The sequence below is a fragment of the Pelobates fuscus genome, chromosome 7, assembly GCF_036172605.1.
Source record: "Pelobates fuscus isolate aPelFus1 chromosome 7, aPelFus1.pri, whole genome shotgun sequence".
NCBI lineage: Eukaryota > Metazoa > Chordata > Amphibia > Anura > Pelobatidae > Pelobates > Pelobates fuscus.
In genome coordinates, this window is record NC_086323.1 from 26589022 (window position 1) to 26607130 (window position 18109).

The following is an 18109-nucleotide window of genomic DNA, read 5'->3' on the forward strand; positions in this document are numbered from 1 at the left end:
TTCAACAGGTGACAAAGATCCTGCGCTCTGCAAACATCAGCTACAAATGGGGGCCCTCTCGCGCACTAATTGTTCAGAAAGACGGGAACACACATCAGCTTCCAACCGCAGACGACTCCACGGCATTCCTTCAGGGACTGGGCCTCACCATGGCATCTGCCCGCACGACTCGCCCGGGACACAGCTGGGACGTGCATAGGATCGTTCCTTTTACCCCACGCTCCGCAGCTGACACCGGCTGATGCTGAAGAGGAGCCAGCAGCCAATAGAAAAGGGACTGACCCCTACACCAGTCCCCGATGCTTATGCACCATTGCTGTTTAAATGTTTAAAAGTTATTGTTTTAATACCTGTTAACACCCAGAGCTCTGCTCAACACTATTCACACAGCTGATCCCAGGTGCTAGTACACCTTATAAGACATGTCCCAATAGGAGGGCACAGTAACCGGAGATTTCCCTCCACCCCCTCCTCCCCCCCCCCCCAACACTCTGGGGTAATTGAGTGTAAATTGTTAAACGACTCACACGACTGTCCACCGTAGTACCTATGTGTCCAGCAGGGCTACAGCTTCCTTATATAAGACCCTTGGGGCTGGGTCCCTCTAACAGATCCACGGCCCTAATCAACTTAAAACGCCCTACATTACTTCGCACGACGTACAACTATTAGTAACCCAACACCTATATCTTACTAGTGTATCACGACACTCTGCCGGTGTCCTAGAACCTGACGCCCAAATCAAGGACATAACCTTGTATACCTGCAGAGTGCTTAATGACCTCTACTCAAAAATAAAAAATGTGCATTATTGAATCACACTGTACCAATATTGTTGAAATGTGGCATACGAAAGCTGTTGTGGCACAGTATGCATGCTTATTAACTCCTTGCACAAAGAAAATAAAGAATTAAAAAAAAAAAAAAAAAAAGTGAAAATTGCCATTATTGCAGTGGCCGCATTCGGGCTGGGTTTAGGTACTCTATACACTTACACTACACTTCAGTCACAAAGACTTTAAAGGAACAGTCTGAGCACCGTAACAACTCTTCATCTAAATGAAGTTGTTATTGTGCCAGCAGGCGCCAGGCACACTCTTACTTCCAAGGGGTTAAACGAACTTTCTGAGAACAGCTGAACACCTTGAGGTACAAATGCACCCAGGGGCCTCATGGCACCATAACCATTTAATTCAGATTAAGATGTTGTGGTGCCTAAACTGTCTTTTTATTCTTAATTAAACATGCTAATGGGTTAACTCATGGCTGATGACTGGTAATATGTTTCTGTATCGAATCACATATTTCTATAAAAATAATATTGAATAGCATTTGCTGAGCTTGTTGAAATCTTTAAAAAAAAAAATCTATTTTTCTGAGGGACCAAAGCAGTAGCCCAGTCTATTTTTCCTGACTCACAACATAATTTAAATTGGAAAAATCGGGGAACGTTCCTTTAGGTTTATTTTGGAAGAAAGTACACATTTTATAGACATCCTATTATATGTTAAATGGCTGTTTAAATTAAAGATAACTCTGATTTTGAACTCAGTAAGTGTGACCTTTTTTTTTTTTAAATCTGAAATTAGTTTAGAACATTTTAGTTACCTTCTACAGACAGACCGTAGTCAGTAATCTTTGCAAATCCCTTCTCGTCCAGAACAATATTTTCAACCTTCAGATCCCTAGATTAAAATGTAGAAAAGAAAGTTTTATTAATTTTACATAACACTAGAAGCATTCAGGATAGCTTTCAATGCTCAGGCTTTTTAATTGGTTAAAATGAATAACTTCATCTAGATAAACTAACTGGGTTAAACAGACCGGGTGACATAAATAATACAAATATCACCGGCACCCCATGTGTAGTTTGTTTCTATAAGCTTACCTGTGGATGATATTTTGTTCGTGTAAATACTGAAGTCCAAGGACGACACATGCAGAATAGAACCTGGGGGGGGGGGGAGGGAATAAATAAATCCATTGATTTCTACAAGATGTATGTGCTATTTAATGGTTTTATCCCATATTTTCTAAGTCCCTCTGTATTCTGACATATTCCATTAATTCCCAGGTTCCCTCCTTGTCTTTCACTGCTGGTGGGTTGTTATTTATGAGCTGATACAATGGTGATTGGTCGTTTATCACTTACAGCCGGTTCCATTCACCAAGGCCGATACTTCCCGAATCGTTAGCCATAGTTGGTGCAGACAGCGGTGGATGTGGCCAGAAGTAACTGCACTGATCCAGCAATGGACACATAACAGCAAGCAGATATACAGCAGCTCATGGAATATACATCAGTTTATACAATTTGAAGTCATTGTCAGTACAGAACGTGTTTGTTAATGACTAATCATGTTTATACGCTTTTCTAAAACCTGTGCTGGCATCTTTATCGTTCTCCATTATATTTCATTACTTGTGTAAGGGGCAAATAGCCGTATATGGAGTAAGGATCCAGCATAAGCGTAGGATAGTATAAAGGGAGCAAGTCGGTTGTGGTGTGCCGAGACCGACGATACGGTAGGCCTGTAAATAAAGAGGGCCCACCAAGGAGTAAGAAAGTAAAGTAAATGGAAAGAAAAGAGAAAGTGTTAAAATGAGGAGTGGGTGGGACGGAGGGTCATTCTGATGCTGACCTCAAGCGATATGAGTCAAGTAAGGGGTGTCCCTTCTATAGGGGAGTGAATTAATTTAAGCCCCTCCCACAAAAAAAATGAAATTCTGTTTTTATGATATTGTTACAGTTTTAATGTAATGGGCATTGTTTCCACCCTTTGTTTTATTTTCTTTATCTCCTTCTGTAAATGTACCTCTAACTAAATGAACACAGAATTTAAACCCAGTGTGATATCCCAGGATTCATTATTAATGTGAGAAGATGTGATGGAATGTGAAGCTCAGCCCAAGCCACCATCTGTAGAACATTGGGTGAGATCTCGATATATGAACACAATGCTGCTTATACTCACACTGCTCTGGGTTCTGGAAATGGGCCGTTGTTGTTATCAAGGCATGAGAGAAGGTCGCCCCCGGCTGCATACTCCATAACGAAGCAGGCGTGATCTCGAGTGTGGAAACACCCACACAAGTTAACAAGGAATGGGTGCCGCCTATTGCTCACTGTCTGGAATATCCGCTTCTCACTCAGAAGGCTGGAAAGGAAAAGAAAAGTTAAAAGTTGATTTTCTTTAACTCCAAAACCAAATGTCAAAATAAATGATAGAAACAGGACATTGTCCTTCTCCTAAACACAAGATATTCATTACTGCATTCACTGACTTGTTGAAATGATGTGGTAATTGTAACTTGACTTTCTTTATGAATTTCAAGGCGTACACCTTGGTTGTTTCCTTGTGCTCGGCCAGCAGAACCTGAAATTAAAGAATAAAGTGTTGTGCTGTCCTGAATTTAAGACATCTGTTATATCGAACTAGAACTGGAATTCCACCATAAACGTACTTTCCCAAACTGCCCTTTACCCAGCACAGAGCAAAGCTGGAAGTCCTGCATTCTCAGGGGAAGACTATCCTGAGCACACACAGCAGGTAAGTGTTCTTGTGGTAGGTCCTCAGATTTTTCAGAAACACTATTATCTAGACTGGAACAATTAGGCTCGCTCATTCCATCTGGTGTCATGATGCATATGCTATCACTGCTACGTCCATAGCTGCCTCCAGAATCCTAGAAAAGAAAGTCAGGCACAATAAATGTGGGGTTTTATTGTCACTTCTCTGGAATAGGTGCCATTGAATATAAAGAAATGTGTTAACCTTTTTTCATGGAATGCTCTGTTTTCTTTTTCTTTTGTCTGGCACAGCCAGGGCACACAATGCAAATGAAGAGGAGATATAGAAACATTGTTTCATTTCTCCTCCTCTCTGCATGCTCTCCCTGTGCTGACAGTCAGGTGCAAAAGGCGGAGCTTATAACAATGATTGACAGGGAGCTAAGATGGAGGTGTCAATATGTGATAAATCCTGTTTTAAACTGTTTGATATTATTCTTGTTAAAAAAAAAAAAAAAAAAAGTGCAGCACATCATGACTATGCTAAGCGAAACACTGTCGACCTCTCGTTAAAACCATGTAAAAATGCTGAAACGTATACTTAACTCTGCACTCAAAAATAAAGAATTGAAAAAAAGAAAAAAAGATGGAGGTGTCCAGTTGCAGGATAAGAGGTGTGAATCTCTACATTTAATTTTATTGTTCACATCTCACAAACACATGTTAAATATAGGGATAAGTAAATATAATATTAAAAGTCCCGGGAAGTCATTGTTTTCCTTTGATAAACCATTAGTCTGATTTATTTACTAAACCCAGCAACTCAAATGATCAAGAAATGCAAACACGTGGCACCTTGGAAACAATAAAACTGAAATTAATGCATACATTAGATCCTTTCTATCATTTTTATATTATTCTTTAGATTTTTTTAAATGTGTATTTATCTAAAATTGACAAGGGAGTAGAGACTATGCATGATGAAAACAATGAAGGCCATATACCTCTCTGCTGTTATAAAGGGATATCAGTAATAATCTCCACTAGAAAGCCGACCTTCGTATGGGGGCTTGTCCGATTGAGTCTCAAACATATTGATCAATAGAAAAAAGGAAGCACGGCGTAGTGAAAATAAAGCTGACAACTGATAGGCCAGAGCCTGTTTTACTCTGGTAGCCTTGAGTGCCTTGCATGGAACACGTGCCATAGGTTACCGACTCCTGGCCTAGAGTGTCCTGGTGCTATTCCCGGTTTAATGTCAAACCAGTTAGACTCTTCCAAGTACCTGGATACCTCCCCCCTCCTCAGCCATGCTTTTTTACATTTCTGTATCAATACCAATTTTATGCAACCTGGATGGCATTGATTGTGTTGTGCTGTCCTGCATTTAAGACATCTGTTATATCGAACAAGAACTGGAATTCCACCTTAAACTTACTTTCACAGATTGCACAGAACGATGCTGGAAGTCCTGCAATTTGAGAAGAAGCTGATCTTGAATCCACATAGCAGGTAAGTGGTCATGCGGTAGGTCCATAGAATGTTTAGGGACGCTTTTATCCAGACTGGAACAATTAGGCTGACTCATTACATCTGGTGTCATGATGTATCTGTTATTAATGCTACGTTCATGGTTATCTTCAGAATCCTATAAAAGAAAGTTATAAATAATGAAATGGTAGAGAAAACTAAAGGAAGCTAGGTTTGCTGTGAGTGAAGCGAGAAGCAGTGAATGTGGGAAAATAATTATTAAATGGGAACTGTAAGCACCATAACGATTCTAGCTCGCCCAGAGTGTCCATGCGTTATCCCTGGTATATTGCCCAGAGTATCCATGCGTTATCCCTGGTTTATTGCCCAGAGTGTCCATGCGTTATCCCTGGTTTATTGTCCGGAGTGTCCATGCGTTATCCCTGGTTTATTGCCCAGAGTGTCCATGCGTTATCCCTGGTTTATTGCCCGGAGTGTCCATGCGTTATCCCTGGTTTATTGCCCAGAGTATCCATGCGTTATCCCTGGTTTATTGCCCAGAGTGTCCATGCATTATCCCTGGTTTATTTTTTTTTGTTAATCTTTCTTTTATTGAAGCATATCAGGTGGGGTACAAAACAGAAAGAGGGAAATGCAATATCTGGTTACATTAAATGGTGAATACAGCGGTAGCTTAAACAGTTACATTTCATGGTAGGGGATGCTTCATTTTTTTCTTTTTTAGTGTTAACAAAAGCGTGTTACAGTTAGCAGTAGTGCCCGTCCCGATAGGTCGTTAGAGGGTGACAGTAGGTTATGCAAAACTGAGGCACATAGCTAATTAGTAAAACAATAAGGTTGTATTATTTAAAATAACAGTATGAAATGCCATAAACGAAACATCAATAAGGCAAGGCAGGTACCAGTCAGAGGAGTCATAGCTTATGCTTTACAAATATAACATGGCAGTAGCTTATAATCGTATGCTTATCCAATCATGCTTGTTCTGCTACAAGAAGTGACAGTATATGAATATCTGGTATTATGCCCTCCGAGCAACCACCAAGCAGGGGCCGCCCACGCCAGGCAGCTGGAGACAGAGTAAAATTAAAACGATAAAGTTGCATTTAAGTTAAAGACCTGTGCATAAAAAATAAAATAAAGTACCATACAGTAAGGAAGGAGACATGAGTGGTATCAAGCTTCCAAGCAGTGTCCCCTACAATACCGGCAACTTGACTAACCAGTGCGTGGACCGAAGAGAGTCCTTACGGTGAAGGGTAAAAAATAAAAGGTGTCGTGAGTCCATAAGCCAGTCCCCTTCAACCCATGGTGGTTCCCGGCATGCAGGGTTTGCGGTGCCAGTCTGCAGGTGTGCTTGCGGTGCGTGTCTGTGGCTGGCTTCTGTACCTCTCCGCAGAACGGGTGTTAATGAGAGTGACTCCCTTGTCCCAGGATGGTGTGCAGGCTTGCGGCCTCTTGCCCCCGACTCAGTGGTCGTCTGGGTCTGCACTTTCGAGAGGGATATAGGAGCGGGTCTGATATGATGGTCTTCTAAGTATGTAACTACTGACCAGCTGGTACAGGTGGATAATCGCTGGTGTTTCAGAGCGAAGACAGATTAAGTGATAGGCATGGTCAGGACCTCTGTTCCTTTGGCGGTCACCGTGGGCGGGTGTCACAGCATCCTATTTCCTGCAGTGGCTCCTCTGCGTCCGAGGGCGGCTTGTCTTCGGCCTGAGGCCTGTGTAGGCGCTCGCGCCTTTCGCCATTGGACCCATCAACAAGTCCGTGGGCCCAGGGTTCTGCCGGGACCCAAGCTTCTCCCTGGGTGTATGGCAGGCTGTGGGGGGGGGGATTCCTCCCCGTGAGCGCCAGGCTCAGAAGAAGGGTGTGCGGGCCTCTCGGCAGCGGAGTCCACAGGTGAGGTTAGTGGCGTGTAGCATATGCCAAGTGTTTCTCCGGGCGTGTGAGTCTTAGCTTGGTATAACCCTGTGTGCCCGGGTAAGCGATGGCTGCCGGCAGACCTGTGTTCAAGGTTACATGTTCTGCGCACATGGTCTCCGCCATCTTGCGCGCGGGTCTCAGGCTGCATGTCGGTGGCGTCTCGGATGGCCGTTTGGTCTGGCTTGGTTTAGCTTAGCTTAGCTTGGACCGGGATCACCCCCCCGGTCAAGTGGGGGGGGAACAGGACCAGGCCGGCAGGCTGTCAACGCGTGTCGGGCCCCGTCGGGCAGGATAGCGTTGCGGCGGCTGTCCGCTTCACTCACCGCCAGCATGGGTCCCGCCAGTTGTAGCAGGCCCCATCCTCCGAGGGACTAGAACTTCGGGAGCAAGCCTCTCCCCGGCTCAGGCAGCCCGATTACATCGAGGGTCGCAGTAAGTCGCCAGTATTTCTCGCAAAAAGTCTCAGTTAGTAAGCTGTTTGGGACTCTGTTTGCCGGAGCCGAGCTGTCCTGCGACCGCTCAGCTCGGCGGCCCGGCCCCGCCCCCCTTATCCCTGGTTTATTGCCCAGAGTGTCCATGCGTTATCCCTGGTTTATTGCCCAGAGTGTCCATGCATTATCCCTGGTTTATTGCCCAGGGTGTCCATGCATTATCCCTGGTTTATTGCCCAAAGTGTCCATGCGTTATCCCTGGTTTATTGCCCAAAGTGTCCATGCGTTATCCCTGGTTTATTGTCCAGAGTGTCCATGCGTTATCCCTGGTTTATTGCCCAGAGTGTCCATGTGTTATCCCTGGTTTATTGCCCAGAGTGTCCATGCATTATCCCTGGTTTATTGCCCGGAGTGTCCATGCGTTATCCCTGGTTTATTGCCCGGAGTGTCCATGCATTATCCCTGGTTTATTGCCCAGAGTGTCCATGCGTTATCCCTGGTTTATTGCCCAGAGTGTCCATGCCTTATCCCTGGTTTATTGCACAGAGGGTCCATGCGTTATCCCTGGTTTAATGTCAAACCAATTAGACTCTTCCAAGTACCTGGATACCTCCCAGCTCCTCTGCCATACCAATAGTGAGGAATTAACATTTCTGTATCAATACCAATTTTATACAACCTGATGGTATTGATTGTGTTGTGCTATCCTGCATTTAAGCCATCTGTTATATCGAACAAGAACTGGGATTCCCCCTTAAACTTACTTTCACAGATTGCACAGAGCAATGTTGAATGTCCTGCAATTTGAGAAGAAGCTGATCTTGAATCCACAAAGCAGGTAACTGGTCATGCGGTAGGTCCACAGAATGTTTAGGGACGCTATTATCCAGACTGGAACAATTAGGCTGACTCATTACATCTGGTGTCATGATGTATCTGTTATTAATGCTACGTTCATGGATATCTCCAGAATCCTAGAAAAGAAAGTCAGACACAATAAAAGGATAGTGAATACTAAAGGAAGCTAAGTTTGCTGGGAGTGAAGAGAGAATCATTGAATGTGGGAAAATAATGATTAAAAGGGAACTGTAAGCACCGTAACATTCTAGCTTGCTGTAGTGGTTCTATTGCCCAGAGTGTCCTGGCGCTATCCCTGGTTTAATGTCAAACCAATTAGATTCTTCCAAGAACCTAGATATCCCTCCCACCCCCCTTAGCCATACTGATAGCGAGGAATTAACTTTTCTGGACCAAAATCCAATTTTATGGCTGAGCGCTCCTGGCTAAACCCCCACCCCTCACAGCTGTATAGGTTGGATAGACAACATTTATAGCGCTAAAATTTGAATTCCACATAATTACTGTGGCCAAGGAGGCCATCACTTTATGCCAGAGAAAGTCCAGTGTTTTGTCAAAATACTCCCAAATGGTTTGACAAAAACGTAGGTTAGTAGCCACAGACTCTCTGCACTATAACTACTGCACTGAGCTGTAATGGTTATTCTACATGGAGTGTTTAGAGATAAAGAACAACCAAAATAAAGCCAGCACATCTTTACCTTATCCGGTATATCCGGGATCTCCATATGGAATGAAAACCGACTCGGATCACTATGTAGAAAGGATTGACTTGGAGCAGGAGGCACCTCTAAGTCAAGTTCCACATCCGGTTGGATAATTGGTTTCATATCACATGTTAGAATATCGCTATCAGAAGGAAAAAGAAAACAGTTTATATGGTTGTATCATTAAAATATGATGGCAGATTATCATATCTATATAGTCATTATATTTTAGACATTAAAGGGACACTGTAGGCACCCAGAACACTTCAGCTCATTGAAGTGGTCTAGCTGCAAACTCCCATCACCCTGAACCCTGAGATGGTAATTATTACAGTTTTTCTAATGGTTTTTCTCTATTTATTGCAGTTTTTCCTCTAGTGGCTGCTCCTCTACCAGACAGCCACTAGAGGGACTTCCGGAATTGAAACCGACTTTTAGTCCGTTATCGGATGCTGGACGTCCTCACACTCTGTATGAGGATCTCCAGCGTCAGATTTTCCCCATAGGGAAGCATTGAATAATGCGGGAGGGGGCCTTGACAAAGGTGGAAGCTATAGTGCCAGGAAAACAAGTATTTTTAATGCTGCTGTTTACAGTACGTTATTTAAAGGTCACGCCAAGAATACTTGTTACTAGGGTTGCAGATTTCTGTATTTTTGCACCGTATAGAATTCTACATTCTGTGCTTTCTGTGTTACATCCAAAGCACCATACCTGGCAGAATGCAGAATTCACAGGAGTCCTGCAAAGATAATGAGATCTGGCAACTTGGCACAAGCATGCAACATGTAGACAGCATTATAAAATGTATCTGTGACTGATACGCATGCTAAGAAATGTGTAGACAGCAGTAGGCATATGACAGACTTATATATAAATGGTACTGGAAATTGGTAGGGATTCAGGTTCTAACAGCATTGATGAGAAAGATATAAAGTGAATACCCAGCCGACTCTGGCTCCTGTGTGTCCGTCACCAATAACGAGGGAGCACTGGTTTTAATGTCCGTCTCCGGAACTGGTAACGATGTTTCTTCTGTAAGTAACATAATGTAAGTATTTTCAGTGATCAATGATACTCCAATTATTTTAACCTCAATCCAACAGAGAATAAAACAATAAACACAATCTCCAATCGTAGATCTTTCTGATATTTAATTTTATAAAATAATCAATTTGTTATTCATACTCTTATAATTTTTATATGTAAACTCATAATATGACATATACCTCGTATATGTATAAACTAATAATGTCAGTATTGGAGGGGACACAATAAATGTTCGGTGGATATATACATTATAATGTCTATATACTGTATAGCTCCCTGGCTGTTAGAATTGATGTGCATGCTCCATCTGCCTGGCAACAAACAGAATGTGATGTCCCACAATGCTTAGCGAATGCATATGCAATCCTGGACACATTTGAAATTTCCCTCTCGTAGGAGACTATTGCAATAATAGATGTCAAGGTATATGTTTTATAAATAATATAAAATGTATCTGCGTGTTGGTATAGCTCCATTACTGCCTTTGCTCCTACTTCTAAGAGGACACGCAGCTCTACATTTCCTTTACAAATCCTTGGAGTGTAGAGGTCTATGGGATACATACCTCCCTATCATATCTTCCTGTAAGAGAGTTATATCTTGCAGTAGTGGTTATGGTGCCAGGCGTCCCCTGGACCCCATTATAAGAAGTCAAACCATTTTTGACCAGTTTTATTTGTTACCCATCAATCTTCATTTAAACTACACATGATGTCACTTAAGCTTTACCTTTAATAATAGACTTTTCTTCCAGAATTAACTTGCGCAAACTGTCTATTTTTTTCTCGCTGTCTTGTAGTATTTTCTGGGCAGCAGCAAGATGTTTGACATTCTGTAACAGCAATAAGAATAGTCAGATAGATAATTGAGTGAGATGTATGAAGACGTGTTGGCTTGGAAAGTTTGTATAGCCTCTCTTGATTCCAGGAAAAAACTATTAGTAGCCTACTATTGGCTTAAATCAGACAAAATGCCATTGGGTTGAAATAAAACGCATGCATTGTAAAAGGTACCATGTGTTTTCACCACCTCTCCTAAATAAAATATGTTCTGTCTCTTTTAGATCAAATTAAATGTAACTAACTTACTTTGGAACGCCCATCTGAATATGCTTTGACCATAATCTCTGCTCCATGTTTCACCTTCAGCTCAATGTCTAGCTGTTTCTGCAAAGCAGTCAGCTTCGCGTTATCTGCCTGGGAGCTGGTGTCACCTTTAGGAGCAGCTGAGATCTCTGGACATCATGGAAATTAGCAACAAGAAAAGAAATGCAGAATTTAGAAATGTCAACAGACAGTTTCACTTAATAAACAAAAAAGGCAGTAACACGTCAGTGAGATGTCAGTGAGATCGCCATTATTACATCCAGTAACAACATAAATGGGGTCATGCTATAAACCACATTGTAACTCTGTGTTTTCATAAACACCGATAAACGACTCTCACAGGGAATAATGCAATCGCCAGGATTGGGAGAGAGATTTCCCATGTGAACGTAGCTCACTGTAGAAGCTGCAAATCCTGGTGATTTCCTATAAATGTAAAAGCTTCAATAAACTGTAAACAAGCTACAATAAACAAGCACATGCACACACTCATTACAAGGAAACACAAAGTGTCGGAATGTACCTTCAGTTCCTGGCACAACAATATGTGCATTGCGTTCTTGAAGCTTATTGTAAAGCTCGTCTAATTTCTTTTGTGATGTTTTGAGAAAGTTGTTGACATTTGCCAGATATTTTTTCTTGGATGTTAACTTCCCAATGTTTCTGGCTCCTTCTGTAATTTTAAGTTCTTTTCTTATGTCGTTTTTAATCTGCTCCCTAACTTTATCAAAATCCGGCTGAGCTACAGGTTTAGGGATGTGTCTTGGTGATTCACCGTTAACTGCCGATATGATATGACGTTTAGGAGAGTCCAGATCAATTGGCGACTTGCCATTTTTAGGAGAGTTCGGAGTCTTTGGACGCTCTATAAATAATAGGAAAATTGTCAAATCACAGTGTTGACAGACAATATTTTTCAATCAAGGTTAGAAAGACTACACCGACTGCACTGTGTTCCGACTACTGAACAATTCATCGATACACATATGTTTAACTGCCATTGATAAAAGAATGACTCAAAATAAAGATTGTAACAAAAATAAAATAAGAATAAATAAAAAGAAATACTACACAATACAAACAAGGCAAAATGGCAACTGATCTTTTGATACATAGACGTTTCTTCAAACAGACACTTTATGTATCATCACATGTGCTCTCAAATGTTTGGGTGCCAGAAGTTCCCCTTTCCCTGCTTTTGTCTTTCAGATAATTAGAGCTACAACATAATATTATTCCCTGCCTTGACCGACGTCTTTTAACCCGTTAAGGATGGAGGCAATTGTGTGAATGTATCTTTGAACACAGATGTACTTCCGATATTGTTATATATAGAATGTTAGTCTTACTAGTCTTTAAAAAAAATATTGTCTAATCTGGTCATTTAACCCTTTAAGAACAGCGGCAATTGTGCAATTTCTGATAAAAGCAAAATCAAAACAAAACCTGGAATATGACTATATGTCTGTTCAATCATAATTAACTTATTTCATATTAAGTGCACCCAGTGGCGTACTAAAGGAGGGGTGGGGGGGCACTCACTAGGGGGGTGCCATGACTGCCAGTGTCATGAGTCACCCCCCATCAATTCTTATAGTGCGCGCCGCGGCGCCTTTGCGGCCGCATTTGTGGCCAGGCCGCACTATACTGCACTGGCCGGTATGGAGGAGCAGGGGGAGGGGAGGAGTGTTGCGGGGAACTCGCCTGGGTTGTCAGGCAGACCCTCAACTCTCAAAATAATAATGAAATATAAAACTTAATTAGAACTAAATAATAAAGATATATGATTTATCATTTATGTATTATACTGCTGTACTCGTGGGACATCGCTGAACACAAATATGAGTGTTTTGAAAACAGTAAAATGTGTAATTTTGAAATCAGTGAAAGTGCAGTTTTTGTGAGAATGCAAAATGCAAAAATAAATAAATGTGAACACTAACTTTGCCCACGGTTTGTGACTACTAAAAAATACTGGACATACTCAATTTTAAATACTTTTACAAATGGTATACCAAGATGGGAAATATAAGACAGATATCGCACTAACCAACCCTAGAACCAAAAAATCGACCAAGCGGGTCTCAGCAATGAAAATTAAGACGGCAAGAGAAAAGTCAGCCGAGGCGATGTCTGGATTAATTTTTAAATATGTTGCACCTTCAACATCTACCGCAGTAGGAGAAAGTGCTGAAGACATTCAGTCTGGTGAATCCAGAGGTGAAATGCCTGAAGTATCTTCTCAAGAAGCTTCATATGTGAAAGCGCAAGAATTGGAGAAGACCATTTTATCTTCAAGCAGTGAAAGTGATGTAGATGAATGAGATGCCAGCAGAAGCCTGCATCAGCAAGACTCTGATGATGATGATGATGATGATGATGATGAAGAGGAGACTGTTTGACTATCAGTTTATTCTGATGTTACTGCTTGGCCAGTTCCAGTTCCAGATGTTTTAAGAGTGGACCTTATTAAGAGGGGAAGTGAACCTTTCGAAAATAGAGATGGGCCATTCAGTCCTGTTGAAAGGCGAGGAGAGAAATCAAAAGGGAAGAGTCGACAGCTGACCACTGCATGGTTCTATAAGGCTCTGCCTAATGGCGAAAAAATTCTTAGAACGTGGATGGTGTACTTTTTGCTGCAGACTTTTTGCTGTTGATGACAAAGTAACAGGGGCATCCATCTTTGTTACTGGGTTTCAATTGTGGTGGAAGCTGAACCCAAAGGTGTCTGATCACGAGGCTTCTGAGCAGCATCTTACATTCTTGGAGAAATGGAAGACCTTGGGAGCAGGATTGAAGCCACAAAATGCCTTTATCATGTCCATCAAACAACAGTGGACAGAGAGAAAAGGAAATGGAGGGATATTTTGCATCGCCTCATGGATGTAACTTTGTTTCTGGCTCACCAGAATCTTCCTTTTCGTGGTCATAGAGAGACCATGTCAAAGACATAAGTCTTTGCCGTGGTCAAGGATATGATAATGCTGCAACTATGGCAGGGATTCATGGTGGTCTTCAGGCAAAAATAAAAGAGATTACTCCCAAGGCTTTGTTTATGCCACTTGCAAACCATTCTCTGAACCTCTGTGGGGTGCACTCATTTGGAAGTGTTAATTCCTGTGTGACCTTTTATGGAACATTGGAGAGAGTGTATTCCTTTTTTTCGGTTTCTACAAATCGTTGGGACCTGCTGATGGAGAATTTAGGTGTGACAGTGAAAACACTTTCCCAAACAAGATGGAGCGCCCATTATAATGCTGTGAAGCCAGTGACGTCAAACTTTGAAAAACGGACTTCATCCCTTGAAAAACTGTGTAATCCCCAAGAAAATGTGGACACAGGGGGATTGGCTCAGATGTTGCTGTCTGCCGTATGTGATTTTCTTTTTTGTGTTACCTTTCTTTCTGGTGTGAAGTTCTAGAAGAAGTTAATATCACACAGAAGTATTTGCAAACAGTGGGACTCACTCTTGAAAAGGGCATTGTGAAACTACAAGGTTTGAAAGCGTTTCTTGCAGATCAGCCCAGTGAAATTGTGGAGAAGGCCATCTGTTATGCAACTACTACGTTTGTAGAAATGGAGATTTCTATGGAAAGAAGAGGGAGAGTAAAGCTCCGGAAAACAATGCCAGGAGAGAAGGCAAAGGACGCTGGTCTCACATTACCAGAGGAAATGAAAAGGGCTATGTTTGAGTGCCTTGATCGTTTTCATCACGAGTTGGACATTCGTTCTAAGGTAATTGAAAAAATCCTTTCAATGTTTGCTGTTATTCAGCCAAACTCTCTGGTTGTTGCAACAGAGAAAGATATTAAAAATTATACTCCAAAATTGACTTGAGATTTTTGACGAATTCTCTAATGAAGACATCTTTATGGAAAAAGAACGTCTTCGGAGGCATTTGGAAGCTGCCAAGATCAGTGTTGAAGAAGCAAAGAAATGGACGGTATTGCAGTTCCTGGAGTTCATTGTTAAATGGGATTTTTGTGAATCTCTGCCAAATTCAAGATTCTGGCCATACTTTCAATTGAGCATGAATATGCAAAGAAGATTAGCTTTGATGAAGTAATCAATCAATTTGCAGAAATGAAGGCTCGAAGGCAGAGGATGTGAATCCTTTCAAATTACCTTGGCCGAATAGACTGAGTGGTCACTTTGGATCTGTGTTCTTTTGTTTATAGAAAGCGTATTAGCTGTTCAGTAAATGTTATTTATTAAACTTGATTTAATTTATTTCTAAGTTAATTTATTTTTCATAGCTTCAGTTTTTTCAAGTTGATATACAGTTTACAAAAAGCCCAGGAATGAGTATTACCCCCATTATGGCATACCAGTTGCAACAGTAGACAACCCAGGGTATTCAAATCTTTTTTAGTAGCCACTTAGTCACAAACTCTGACCAAACTTAGTGTTCCCATTTTCTTTTGCATTCTTCACACAAGGACTACACTTTCACTGGTGATATCATCATTATACGTTTTACTGTTTTAAAAACACTCAAAGTTGTGTTCAGCGAAGTCTCGCGAGTATAAAAGTAGCCCCCCATGTCCAGGTTTTATGGTGTTTTGGAAAGTTACAGGGTTAAATATAGGGATTGCTAATTAGATTCTCTGAACTTTCTGCCCGAGTCGTCAGGCAGGTTCCACAAATTATAATTAATAAAATCACATTATTATGTAAAAAAATAATACATACATATACACGTAGAATTAAATAAATGAAAAAAAATATATATATTAAAAAATATATATATATATATATATCACATGGCCAAGCAGGATTGGGTTAGTTGGACTTGGAACGTGAGTATGGGGAGCTGGGGGGAGTGCAATCTGCTGGGCATACCATGCTGTCCTGCGGGTTAAAGCCCACATTTTTCAGAGAGAGAGAGAGAGAGAACAAGCACACACACAATGTTTTAACATACCCGGAAGGTCCTCTCCTTTCTGCTCAACATCATCAGATTTTTTGCGTCTGGCGCCCTGAAATGGCGAGTATATGGGGATTACTACCCATCTAGTGATACATATTAGTAATTATAAATACCCCTATTACTACCCATCTAGTGATACATGTTAGTAATTATAAATACCCCTATTACTGCCCATCTAGCGATACATATTAGTAATTATAAATACCCCTATTACTACCCATCCGGTGATACATATTAGTAATTATAAATACCCCTATTACTACCCATCTAGTGATACATATTAGTAATTATAAATACCCCTATTACTACCCATCCGGTGATACATATTAGTAATTATAAATACCCCTATTACTACCCATCCGGTGATACATATTAGTAATTATAAATACCCCTATTACTACCCATCTAGTGATACATATTAGTAATTATAAATATGGATCCACCCACAACCTTGGAGTTAACATGTTACAGCACCCAGTTAATCGTTTGGTTAATTGGAACCTTAAAGAAAAAAAAGTCATTTACTTACATTTCGAAAGCGCAAACGCTGAATCCACGGGAAAACATTTCTATTTGCCATCGCTAGCAATTCGATCACCACAACAGCTAAGCAGTGTCTACTGTCCAAGCCGTGTCTAGTGACTGCTGCAAACTGTGAGCATCAAGTGTGATGTTACATGATGTCACGATGATGTCACAGTGAGCAGTCACAATGGATCACATGTCCTCACCACCTTGACAGACAGACAGACAGACAGACACACAGACATATTATACACAGTTTTATATTATGTATAATGAGTATTAACACCATGCATACTATCTATCTATCCATCATTCTATCTATCTATCTATCTATCTATCCATCATTCTATCTATCTATCTATCTCTCTATCCATCATTCTATCTATCTATCTATCTATCTATCTATCTATCTATCTATCTATCGATCGATCTATCGATCTATCGATATATCTATCTATCTATCTATCTCTCTATCCATCATTCTATCTATCTATCTATCTATCTATCGATCTATCGATCTATCGATCTATCGATATATCTATCTATCCATCATTCTATCTATCTATCTATCTATCTATCTATCTATCTATCTCTATGGATAAAGAGACAATGAGGTTTGTTCCCTAATTGTAAAACCAATTGCAAACATTTAGGCAAAATTTATGATTATGAAAATCTCTCCATCTTAGCTTTTGTCAGAGATTGCATTCTTTTAATTTAATGCAAATTGTTTCTCCGTTTGTAGCCCTTGTAAAACAGATCCCAGTAAAATTAGAGGGGTGTCTTAATGATGGCAGCTACGGGGCCAGTCAGACTGCAAAATCAGAAATTATTTCATACTATTCAGCAATGTCCGGATTTTTCAATACAGTCCCTGAACGAACCCTGCCACAAATCTGATCCCGATGGCTTCAAATCAGGATTTTAGAAAATCTAGACTATTTGCCGAACTAGCATTCAGTGAGCAAATTGTTAAAACTCAGAACGGCACAATTGTTAATCCTGTGGTTCTGGCCAGTGCTTGGTAGCCATCCACCACATTAAATTGTTTCAATTCTCATTAAATTAAATTATCATTAGCATTATCACCCCACCATTGAAAATTGTCAACTACCCCCCCTTTCTTTATACTTTATACTTGATATGCACTCAGCACACAGGCAGAGCATCGGACGCCTGCCCAATGGCTTCTGATACTCTGCTACACTGCCGGGTGCCTCCTGGGGAGCGCTCACTCGGCAGCCCGGCGGTCAGGAGAGTTATTGCAGGATGCCTCGACATGGAGGCATTGCTGCAATACCCTTAGAGCGGCTGAAAGCGATCACGATCACTTCCAGCGCTCATATTTGCCGTGGACGTACTAGGTACGTTTGAGGTACTTAAGGACTGTTGTTTGTCATACCTAGTACTTCCGCGGTCCTTAAGGGGTTAAAAAATTGTGTCAAATACCAACATTTCAAAATAGAGGAAATTTATTATCTCAAAGGCCTTTTAAAACTCAACAAATCTTTTCTTTTAGGTTTATCTTTTTGGCATTTTACCAAGGTGCACAAACCTGTAGTGTCCCTTCTTCA

At 41.1% G+C, this 18109-nt stretch overlaps 1 protein-coding gene across 1 annotated transcript; it reads right to left on the reverse strand.

Moving 5' to 3' along the window:
* Positions 1-1600: 1600 nt before the first annotated feature.
* On the reverse strand, positions 1601-16590 carry LOC134569117 (serine/threonine-protein kinase N2-like). Its single transcript, XM_063428020.1, has 14 exons — positions 16540-16590; positions 16005-16059; positions 11604-11945; positions 11063-11208; positions 10704-10806; positions 9869-9959; positions 8919-9066; positions 8124-8333; positions 4950-5159; positions 3466-3687; positions 3286-3377; positions 2976-3158; positions 1889-1951; positions 1601-1685 (listed from the first exon to the last, which is right to left on the reverse strand). Exons 1-14 carry the CDS (start codon positions 16588-16590, stop codon positions 1601-1603), a joined length of 2001 nt encoding a protein of 666 aa, XP_063284090.1.
* Between the last annotated feature and the right edge of the window lie 1519 nt (positions 16591-18109).